The sequence below is a fragment of the Microplitis demolitor genome, chromosome 2, assembly GCF_026212275.2.
Source record: "Microplitis demolitor isolate Queensland-Clemson2020A chromosome 2, iyMicDemo2.1a, whole genome shotgun sequence".
NCBI lineage: Eukaryota > Metazoa > Arthropoda > Insecta > Hymenoptera > Braconidae > Microplitis > Microplitis demolitor.
Window position 1 is genome coordinate 7,879,062 of NC_068546.1, and position 12,257 is coordinate 7,891,318.

The 12,257-nt window shown below is 30.9% G+C and overlaps 1 protein-coding gene across 2 annotated transcripts in view; it reads left to right on the top strand.

Moving 5' to 3' along the window:
• The first annotated feature begins 299 nt into the window (after window positions 1–299).
• LOC103569418 (uncharacterized) overlaps window positions 300–12,257 on the top strand; it is a 156,252-nt gene continuing 144,294 nt past the window's right edge. Inside the window, exon 1 of one of the 2 annotated variants that reach the window (XR_008403342.1) lies at window positions 300–445. Coding sequence is in view for 1 of the 2 variants with exons in the window: in XM_053737086.1 (XP_053593061.1) it covers window positions 373–445 (73 nt within the window). In the remaining variant the exon portion in view is untranslated. The remainder of the gene's footprint in view (window positions 446–12,257) is intronic. The other variant, XM_053737086.1, reaches the window with a different exon arrangement.

The window sequence follows — 12,257 nt, forward strand, 5'->3', positions numbered from 1 at the left end:
AATCTTTTGCTTTTCCCTGCATTAAATAGTCATAAATATATTCCATAATAATATTTTGTATTGATCAACATCTTAAACCATCCAATATATTTACATATAATTATTTTTGTTACATGTTTTGTAAATGGTGATTTTAAGCACGACCAATTTTGTAATGAACTAATAATTGTCATTGATTACTTTCAAAATTATATATTTCAATGTTTGTAATGTGCTTTCTTTAATAGTTTTTCTAATTGAATTCGAAAATAATAACTAAATTAATTAAGTAGCTAAAAATTAGATAAAAAAAAAAAGTATAGATTTGTTACAAAGTTTAATTTATTGAAAATTGTCATAACATAAAAGCAGTGGTTTATAAATTAATTAAAGATGGGATGCAACACTAGTAAAGACAGTGTTCAACCGGCATCAGAGGAAGCAAAGGAGGATGTTAAGAATGGTGGTGAGGGTTCACGCTTTTACGAGTCATTCGGCGTGCACATTTTATTCAAAGCTTTGATAGTTTAATCGCATTAAGAGCAAAAATGAGTATTTACTTAAAAAAATAATAATGATAATAAACTCTAATGTACAAATTATTTTGATGGTAAAATATTTCATTACCCCAACTTATATTTAGATAAAAAAGAATGTGTTACTTGTTTTCAATAATTATATGAAAGAATAACACAATGATTCAAAAAATTCATTGATATATATAGTACGTTATGCACATTTGCCATCGATTTAATGTGCTGATTACATCTTCACTATAAGGTTATTGTTGGAATTCGTATTATTTTAATCAATGTGCTAAAAAATCCATTAATCCCTATTCCTGTTATTGGTATAAATGTGACCTATTTTACTGTTATATCGTAAATTAAAGTCACCATGCTTTTTGTATGCTACGATATTTTGTCTGTGTCTGCTTCATAACTCATTTCAGGGTCAAACGATGTTGTTGTGGGTGTGTTAACCAACGAATCGATATTTTCATAACATTTTTTGGCCCTGTACTATATTGTTTTTTTTTTTTAAATTCAATGCATATTATAATACACTCTTCTTCAAATACATGTAAGCGAAGATATCTATTGGATTAAAATCTTTGTGTATCATCTCAAAAAAAAAAAAAACAATAGATTTATTATAATCATACATTCAACTATAATTTACAATTATTACTGGAAATTACTTTTATTGATATATAATAATATATGATACGTTATTTTATTAACATATTCATACAAAATAATTACACTTAGTGATTCAATCTATAAATTTTAATTTCTTGAAAAATGATTTTGAGTAGGCATAAATGAAATGTTATTAGAAGATTACAGTTTCATAAATGACAGCTAAAAGCGAGATGATAGATCCTTTGATAAGATTATAATAATTTCAGTACATAAACCTGTAATTTTTGTTTGACACTTTTCATCCATCAACTATTGTGGAAACAAGTAGAAAATAAATATAGAATAATAAACAAACACCCATTTTGTCTTGCGCCTTTAATACTGAGATAAGAAAAAAGTGTAATAATCAGAATAATCTTAGTTTATCGGCTCCTTACCTAACCTTGGTTCTACTTTAACAAGAATATGTATGTCAAGCTTTAACCAACCATTGGTATTGGAGCCTTGACCGACGAGAGGGTAATATACCTAGTTAACTATGACCACGTTTGTACTCGCTAACTCTACTGAAAGTTTTCAACATGTCCTTACGAAAAAATTCATGTTTTAAAATGTCGTGGGATTTATTACGTTAAAAGAAATTATAATTTCATGTTAAATGCTTTTTTTTCCTTAAAATCATGATGGAATTGTAAATAAGATTTAATGAATTATGAATCTTTTATACTCCAATAAAGGTTTGTAATTAAACATTAAAATAAGACTTCTACAAGTCACTATACTAGTTGTAGTCGTTTTGTAGATAAACTTCAAATTTAATTTCTTTACTTCAATTAATAAATAGTCTTGTATATGAACTTCTATTATTTCATGTGATCAGAAGAAAAAAATCTAGAAAACGGTCAACCCTGTAAGCCAGTCCCAAAATTTCATGCTGTTTTTAAACTCCTTGAGCCCGGAAACATTATTGTCAAAACTATTTCAAGCTTTTCGAGCTTGAAAATACTTTTCAGTACATTCGTATTTTTTTGAACCCTTCGAGTTCAAAAAAAGTTATTTCTTGACATGGACTGCGGGATCCGAAAATAATTAAAAAACACACAGCTCTTGAATTTGTGTATACGATTATTTTAAAAGAAATGCCTAGATTCAGACAAAAATAAATATAGGTAGTTAAAATGAAAAATCGAAGGGGATTAGATCAAAAGTCAAAACATAAAATATCTGGAAGAAATTTAGAGAACAGTTGACGCTTAACAAGCTCTCGAATGATGCGGAAATTTCTAAATTGGTTGATTCATGAAAAAGTTATAGGAAGTTCAGACACTCAAACATACGCTCGTACGGGTTTATTATTTTAAAAATAATCAGAATAGCTACCTAGAGCTTTAAAACGTTGAAATATATGAAATTTAATGAAATTATATAAAATTTTATGAAAATTAGCTCATGGTTTCTAATAAATTTTTATAAATTTAAAAAAACTACATAATTGCATAAAATTTCATAAAATTTTAAATAATTTCATGAAATTTAGAAAATATTATAAAATTTATACCAATAACTCTTTCGGATCTTGGTAATAAATATGTAACATTTTTTAAATTTTTATGGAATTTTATAAAATTTCAAAAAAATGTATATTTTTCATAAAATCTTAGAAAATTATACAAAATTTAAGATGAAAGTTTAAAACTCCATATCTCGATAAATATACTATTTATTCATACGCGATCACGTACGTGGGTCAGCACAGTGGATAGCAGCAAAGACTTCGAATCGAGAAGACGTAGGTTCGAGCTCAGCAGTCACCGGGATTTTTTCATCAATAAAAAATATAATTGGTCTGTCTCAGTTATGCCTTCATCCATTCAATCAATATGTAAGATCTAGTTACAATTTTTTTTTCGTGATTTAATATTTTTTTGACAAAATAAACACTGAGTGTAGACACTATGAAATTTTGTAAAATTTCATACATTTTCATAAAATTTTATCAGGCCATTTTAAGCATGAGATTCCATGAAAAAATATTTTTTTGGGAGGCAAAGCTTGTTTGATTTAAACTGATGACAACACTCATGAAAGGTGGAAGATTATATCAAGTCGTGAAAAATTACAATTGGTTTCACCCTATTACTATGAGAAAAACGTCAGTTTTTTGCTGACATGACTTGAAAACTACAATACCAACAGCTAACAAGAAGATAGATTGGTTGTCCATTCGATGATTTTCTAATTCCTTCTTTTTTATACAGTTGCACCTCGTTTTAAGAGTACGCGTTATAAGACTCTTCCCCTCTATTTGATAAAACTTGTTCGAAACGCTTTCCCTACCAAAAACTCAATAACTATTTTGTGCCGAAACTTCGCTACCCAGGTAGCATTCAAGTCAGAAAGGCTACTGCAAGAAGTCTTTAAAAAAACTTCTGACAGAAGTCCACTTTTGAGTTCCTAAAAACATCATATTTTAAAACTCCCTTGAAAAATTAATCATACATGGACATATATGAATGCTCCATATATGACCATGCATGAAAATTGGCCAGACATGGCCATATATGCCCAAATATGATCATACATGGCCGTGTATGGCCATATATGACCATATATGGCCATGTATGTGAATTGGCCAGGTATGTCCATGTATGATCATTGGGGTGGTCGTTAGAAATTAAATTTTCTCAAGCGCCTCATAAAAAACGTCTTTTTAGTGAAAAAATACCTGGGGAATGTGGTTTTTTCGTTTTACGTAAAAAGAACATGTGCCTCAGGACGGTCAAAGTTCACTTCTCGATACAATCGCGTTTTTTTTTTCAAATATCTCATGAAATATGTAGATTGAAGGAAAAAATTGTGGGAATAATTTTGTAGAAAATTAAATTCCTGACAAAAAAGGTGAAATTCATTTTTTTTTATAGAATGTGTATTTATGAAGATATATAAAAAAAAACTTTTTTAGATCTTATTAATTGAGTACTTTAAGGAGTACGAATGCTAAAAATAATGTTTTTTCTTAAATATAGACAACTTCATAACTCGTAACATATTCATCATCAATGCTTGTTATGGTATCAGTATATTTAGAAACATGTTATTTCAACAACATTTGTAGTCTTTAAAACGCTTAATTCATAAGATCTGAAAAAAATTTTTTTTGAAAATATCTTCATAAATACACATTTGATAAAAAAAATTAACGTGAGCTTTTTTGTCAAGAATTTCATTTCCTGCAAAAACTGTTCCTATGATTTTTTTCTTTACTCTGCATATTTTATAAGAAATTTTTCAAAAAACCGCGATTGTATCAAAAAACGAACTTTGATCATCCTAAGGCACGCGTTATTTTTACTTTAAAAGAAAAAACCAAATTCTCTACATATTTTTTCACTAATAAGAAGCTTTTTATTGGACGCCTGAAAAAATTTAATTTTTAACGTCTATTCTTATGACTATACATAGCTTGATACGGCCATGTATGACGATATGACTATGTATAGAAATTATAACTAAATTAAAAAAAAAAAAATATAAGTTTTTTTGTTATTATTTTGGCGTACGAGAGACCGACGCTTTGACGACGAGGCTATGCAACGGACAGTTACAACGAAGGAGTTGTGCTACGTAAAATTGAAATAATATATTCACTTTCGAAAAAGCAAAATATAATTATCGATATGCTGTTAGTGATATCAAAAAAATTTCTTATTGTTTTTTTTTTTAACTACATCCTCCTGTTTATAAGTAATTGTAGCAGTCAGCTCAAATTTTTTATATCAAAAATCTGTATGTCTATATATGACCATATATAGGCATATATGATATATAAGATAGTACAAAAACAGACAGTACGCTATCAAATATGATGATACATAACTACGCATTAGAAGTAAATTAATAGTTCGAACTTACGAGTTATTTATTTCGCATCTAATCAAGCTATTCATATTTGAAAATCATTCGAAACTTTTAGATATTATGTGCACCCTAAATTTTTTTAAAGTTATTAAAATTATTAGTAATTGTCAAATGTTACTAAAAAATAGCTCAGCTGGTACCTCTTTCCTAAAATCTCGAAGATATCGAGCAGCATTTAACAATTTATATTTTTACGATAAATTACAGCAATTCGTTTGCCCATTTATATAACATGGGAAAATTTTTTTCCGGTTTCAACTTGATTTTTTGGTGTTAAAAAATTTTTTTTTGAAAAGAAGCAATATGAAGTTTTTGTAGGACATAAGACTTGCTACAAAAAAGCTTATGAGAGCCAAGTGGGTACGATCAATAATACTCGAGTAACAGAGCTTGAAATGGTGGCCTTAATTATAATTGGCAAAAAATCGCATAAAATTCAGAATTCATTAGTTTACGCAACAAATTTAAACAAAATTTTTGCACATAGTTCATACATGCCCATTAGGGTGTCTGTTATTTACCAAATTGATTTTTTTTTTTAGAAACGTCCCCTCAATTTTCATTTATGTCTTAAGAAAAATTATCAGACCCATATAAGCCCTTAATATTCATATTAAACCGTGCCCCAATAGTCTACTTAATTTACTCTTAACCGTTGTTGGAGGAAATGAAAAAATGAATTTTTTTTTATCGATAATATGTCAGAAAATCCGTAGATCACGAAAATACAAATAAAAAAGCTCAATTCGGTCGCGTATTTTAAATAAATAATAAAATAACAATGGGGATGCCGAGACACCGTATATTTTTATTAAAAAACTTTAATCTATTAATGTAAAGCTCTATGATGACTGGTATTAAATTAAAGGGCGATAAATTCTGAATAAGAAAAGTCAGAAATCAATCTCCCTGGGTTTATTATGTTCGCGAAAAAAATTAATTAAAAAAACAAAATAATTAGTTGTTTACATTTAGTCACGCTGTCGGTAACAGAGCTGCAGAAACTGAACTAGAGGGCACGTGCAAGCCCGGGTTCAGTGGTTGTCATGGACTGTAATTTAAAACTGTAAGTATAAAGTATTTTTCTTGTTCTTTTCTTTATTTATTAACATGTTAATAATAATACTCGCGTGGAATTATTTTTTTTATTATTTATTAATTTAATTTTTTGGAAAAAATTAAATTAATAAATCAAAAAAATAAATATTTTCCATTATACAGAATGGTGAGAACATTTTAAATTGCAGTCCATAACAACCATTGAGCCCGGGCTTGCACCGCCCTCTAGCTCAGTTTCTGCAGCTCTGTTACCGACAGCGTGACTAAATGTAGGCAACTAATTATTTTGTTTTTTTAATTAATTTTTTTCGCGAACGTAATAAACCCAGGGAGATTGGTTTTTGACTTTTCTCATTCAGAATTTTTCGCCCTTTGATATAATACCAGTCATCATAGGGCTTTACATTAATAGATTAAAGTTTTTTAATAAAAATACACGGTGTCTCGGCATCACTATTGTTATTTTATTATTTATTTAAAATACGCGGCCGAATTGAGCTTTTTTATTAGTATTTTCGTGATCTACGGATTTTTTGACATATTATCAATAAAAAAAAATATATTTATTACTTTCTCCCAACAACGGTTAAGAGTAAATTAAGTGGACTACAAAGACAATACATTTTCCATTCGATTAACATGGGGTTTTGGCGCGTTTTACATTTAATTTTTTTTCTCCTAAGCAAGTTGATATACAGATATAAAAGATACATATTTCTATAGGAAATTGAACACTCTACAAAAAAGGTCTCTTATGGTTTTTTGATAAATTTATTAATTTTAAAGTTATTTAAAGTTAAAGGTAAACTTATAGTTAATTTTTTTTTTTACTTTCACCGCAAAATTATCATTATTTCTGTAAAAGTAAATTGTTTATTGCGAAAAATATTCAATTTTAGCTGTGTTATTGAAAAAATTACTGTACAATTTGAATAACATATTGTTTTTGATCTTCGTTTTTAGTTAAAGTATTAATATATTCTTCAGTCAATTTGACAGCGCTTTCTGCTGTATCAATGAGTACACTGTAATAAGAGTGGTGTTAAAAATGGACTCGTTTTCACTCCGCCCAGTGTTAAAATGAAATTAAACCGGTTTAGAAGGCGTAATTCAGCGGTGTTAAAATACCGGTGTAAGAGCGGGGAAAACTGTGTCCGCCTGGAGTATTAACTTTAAAAATTATAAATCACAAAAAACATCAGTTCTTTATGAAAATCAATGAAAAATATCATTTTTTACTCAATATAGTGATCGAGTAAGTAAAAATATTCACAAATTAAAATATTTTAACACCGGTAAAGAATATCTACATCACCGGCAGCGTTATTTTTATACTGGTCTAAAATATTTACACCGACGACGGCGTTATTTTATCACAGGGGAATTTTTTTTTAAAACCGGTACAGAATATTTACATCGGTGGTGGCGTTATTTTCACACCGCTTTTGGTGTTGAAAATTAATACCGCCGATTTTGATACCCACACCGCTTGGACTTACCCCGGCGAATTTTACAGTGTACTTGTAGGTGTTTAACAATTTTTAAATAATAATTTCCTAATTCCACCAAAGAATGTTTAATACAATCAAGTGTCGATTAGTATGTTAAAAAATGTATTTAATCTGTCATATTTTTTTCGTTAAATTGGAAAATTTTGAACTTAACTGAACACGTCACTCACATTATTTTTCAGTTATCTGAATTTTTGACAGTAATTTTTCCAATAACACAGTTAAAATTGAATATTTTTCGCAAAAAATAATTTACTTTTACAGAAATAATGATAATTTTGCGGTCAGAGTAAGAAAATGAATAATTAACTATAACCCGACTAGAAATTCCAATTAGGCTTGCCGAAAGACCAATTCGGACCGAATGAGGCTTTCCGAAATACGGCAAGCCTGATTTGGACCTTGTTCCGGCCTCATAATTAAAACAAAAATACGGCAGGCTAAATTCAGACCTTATAGTATTTGCATGAGGGAAACCAAAGCTCGGAATGCCAAAAACATGCCAAACTTGATTGTTATTCGGAAAAGGTGTGGCATGGCGTTAGTTAGGAATACTTTTGGAATTCCTGACTGATACTTAACAGTGATGACCAAAGGCTTGCGGAAGTTTGGTATGCGAAATTCGGTATTCAGTAGGAAAGAGAATGGCTAAGTGAACCTCGGCGTATCTTCGGAAACTGATACTGCTGTCTTATGGTGATTACCGAAGGTTTGCCCAAGTTCGGTATGGCAAATTAGGTAGTCAGTAGGAAAGCTATCCGACTAGAATTCCAGTGTGGCATGCCAAAACACCAATTCGGGACGACTGAGGCTTTTCGAAAAACAACAAGCATAATTCAAAATTTGTCCCGTCCTTATAAGGAGAACCGAAACTCGATATACCAAAACTTTTCCAAAATTGTTTGTCATTAGGAGTTTTTGGCAGAGCGTAAAAGTTCAGTGAATCTTTGGAATTCCTGACTAAAATCGAATTGGGATGACTGAAGGTTTGCTAGAGTTAGGTATGCCAAATTCGGCTACTATTAGGAAAATCTTCGTCATTGCCTAAGTTAGGTATATCTTTGGAATTCCTGACTAGTACCGAATAATATTTTAATACCATAACTAAACTTAGGAGTCACAATCGGTAGAGTAGCCTAGTAGTCAAAGCGTCGGTCTTTCGTGCGGTCCCGGGTTCGAATCCCACCACAGCGGTCGTTAGTAACTTTCGCGTTTTTCCTTGAATTAAAAATTTCTAATTCGATCAGAAATTAAAGCAACGTTCAATTAGAACATCTGATGATAAGCTGCTCCGCAAAAAAATTTTGAATGAAAAAAAAAAAAAAAATTTAGTAGAACAAAATTAGATTATTACAGTCATACATGACCATATATTGCCAATTTCTATGTAAAATCATTTTTCACAGATAGATTACGGTTTTTTGGGGTGACTTCGGATTTTGAATTTGCGCCGAATTCGGCTTTCCTAACTATGCAGAAATTCGGAAGTGCGTTATTTTCGTGATGCGAGCCTTATGCGGTTGCCTCATTTTGCGCAAACTCGAAATTCGGCATGCCTAATCCGGAACTAATAAAAAACGAACTGAAATTTCTAGTCGGGAAGTTTACATTTAACTTTGAATAACTTTTGAATTAGTAAATTTATCGAAAAACCATAAAGGACCTTTGTTGTAGAGTGTTCAATTTCCTACAAAGATATTTATCTCTGATATCTGTATGTTAACTTGCTTATAGTCTAATCACCAAGTGTCTTTTTGACGAAAACCTGTTTAACCTCATCGAAAATTATGATTTTGGACTTATTCGATTCGAAGTGGCATCTAGAAAAAATGTTTAAGTGGGAAATCGGGGATCGCAAAAATTGTAAAAGTTATAAACAATTTAGTAAAATAAAAGGGGTTTGGTTTTTTGCAAATAATTCGAAAACTAGTTGAGGTATCAAAAATTTAAAAAAAGATCCTTAAAGAGGAGGAAAGTTCCTAAAAAAAAATGTACCGTCCCCCCCCCCCCAATTGTACCGACAATATTTATAATTTTAATTTAACGGTGAAAATGGGACTAAAAACGGCTAACGGCGCGAGCACGCGTGTCGACCGAATCAATAGCATATTGAATAAAAATTATTTTAACCAACAAAATATAAATATTAAGAAATATAAAAAATTTAGTACTAATATTCATTCATATGTTTTGAAAGTACTAAATTTTTTATATTTCTTAATATTTATATTTTGTTGGTTAAAATAATTTTTATTCAATATGCTATTGATTCGGTCGACACGCGTGCTCGCGCCGTTAGCCGTTTTTAGTCCCATTTTCACCGTTAAATTAAAATTATAAATATTGTCGGTACAATTGGGGGGGGGGGGGGGGGGGACGGTACATTTTTTTTTAGGAACTTTCCTCCTCTTTAAGGATCTTTTTTTAAATTTTTGATACCTCAACTAGTTTTCGAATTATTTGCAAAAAACCAAACCCCTTTTATTTTACTAAATTGTTTATAACTTTTACAATTTTTGCGATCCCCGATTTCCCACTTAAACATTTTTTCTAGATGCCACTTCGAATCGAATAAGTCCAAAATCATAATTTTCGATGAGGTTAAACAGGTTTTCGTCAAAAAGACACTTGGTGATTAGACTATAAGCAAGTTAACATACAGATATCAGAGATAAATATCTTTGTAGGAAATTGAACACTCTACAACAAAGGTCCTTTATGGTTTTTCGATAAATTTACTAATTCAAAAGTTATTCAAAGTTAAATGTAAACTTCCCGACTAGAAATTTCAGTTCGTTTTTTATTAGTTCCGGATTAGGCATGCCGAATTTCGAGTTTGCGCAAAATGAGGCAACCGCATAAGGCTCGCATCACGAAAATAACGCACTTCCGAATTTCTGCATAGTTAGGAAAGCCGAATTCGGCGCAAATTCAAAATCCGAAGTCACCCCAAAAAACCGTAATCTATCTGTGAAAAATGATTTTACATAGAAATTGGCAATATATGGTCATGTATGACTGTAATAATCTAATTTTGTTCTACTAAATTTTTTTTTTTTTTTTTCATTCAAAATTTTTTTGCGGAGCAGCTTATCATCAGATGTTCTAATTGAACGTTGCTTTAATTTCTGATCGAATTAGAAATTTTTAATTCAAGGAAAAACGCGAAAGTTACTAATGTTATGTCCAAATAAAATTTTTTTTCCTATTCTAATAATTTTTTAAAAATAATTATTACAGAGCTCCTCTTTTCAAAAGCGCGCGAAAATGCAGCGTCAGCTTTTTCCACCTTTTTATGCGACAAAGAATAGTGGGAGGATAACTGCAATAAGACGAACGAACAATTAATAAACTGTCGTCACCTTCCACCAATGACAATAATTAAAAATTCCCTATCAATCGCTAAATCAAAGTTTATAACAAGCCTGAGCACCCATAGCTCATAGCTAGTCGGTTCATATAACTTACGGTCCGCGAATATTCGAACGTCGAACTTTCGTGCACTCTTATTGCAGGATTCCGCCCCAGGTGTTGAAAGGTCAATAAGAGGATATTCAATATTTTCTATTTAAACCTTATTGCAGGAATCCGCTTAGGCGTAGGAAAAGCAATAATCGACCTCTTTATCTATTAAAAATCCTCAAAGATTAATAGAAACTTTCGGTTCGATTGAAATAGTGACGCAAATCACGTGAATTTGCGATTCCATCTCGGGCTGAATTATTTTGGGCATAAAATAACTTTTCGGGTGTGTAGAAAGGATGCATTAAACATAAAATAAAAATCTTATAAAAATATCCGTGAATAATAAATATTCTAAAACTATCAATTGTTTAAAATTTGTGTAAAGGATTCAGTGTACGAGTGAATTGTAGCTAAATCAGTAATAAAAAGTCAAAAATCATAAGTTCAGCCTTCCGAGTTTCATTCGAAAGTAGCACATTAGATTACATCCTACTACCACAGCCGCGCCCATCCAACCAAATCCTACAGGAGGAAGCTGAGTGAGCTGCAACGTTCTGGAGAGATCTAACCTGCCGTAACTAGAAAGAAAGAAACATCAAAAAGTAGGTGAAAGATTTACGCTCTATTCTTTCATAAGATAATAGGTTCAACACAAGATCACCAGTCTCTTCGAAGACGTTTGGGTTCTTACTTTGCAAAAGATCCACCATAAATAATAAAATATAGTAAGATATCTCTTCCTCGTATTCTGTAATGTTGTCCGCAACCTCCAAATCGCTCGTCTAAATTTTTCTATCACTACCAAAGGGAGAAATCCCGGATAATTAATTTAAATTTAAGCGGCGGACACAACATAAAGAACACTGGTGGCAGCGGTGGGATTCACGAAGTAAAAATCCTTCTTGTTAAGCCACAGTTATAATTCTTCTACAATTTTTGAGAAAAGGTAGATTTTTGTGGTTATTTTTATTTTCTCTTCTCGAAATTTTCACATCTTAGAATTTCGAGTATCGTGGCATTTTCTTGAAAGTGCCACACCCTGCTTTCGTGGACTTGCCACACCTTAACAGGTAGCAATTCCACGTATTGTAAATTCAGCATTTTTCGCCCCTCGATTCGAGTTGCGAAACGCCTGAGTTTACCGTCCTCGACTTCGCGACCAAATCGCAAGGTCAGCAAC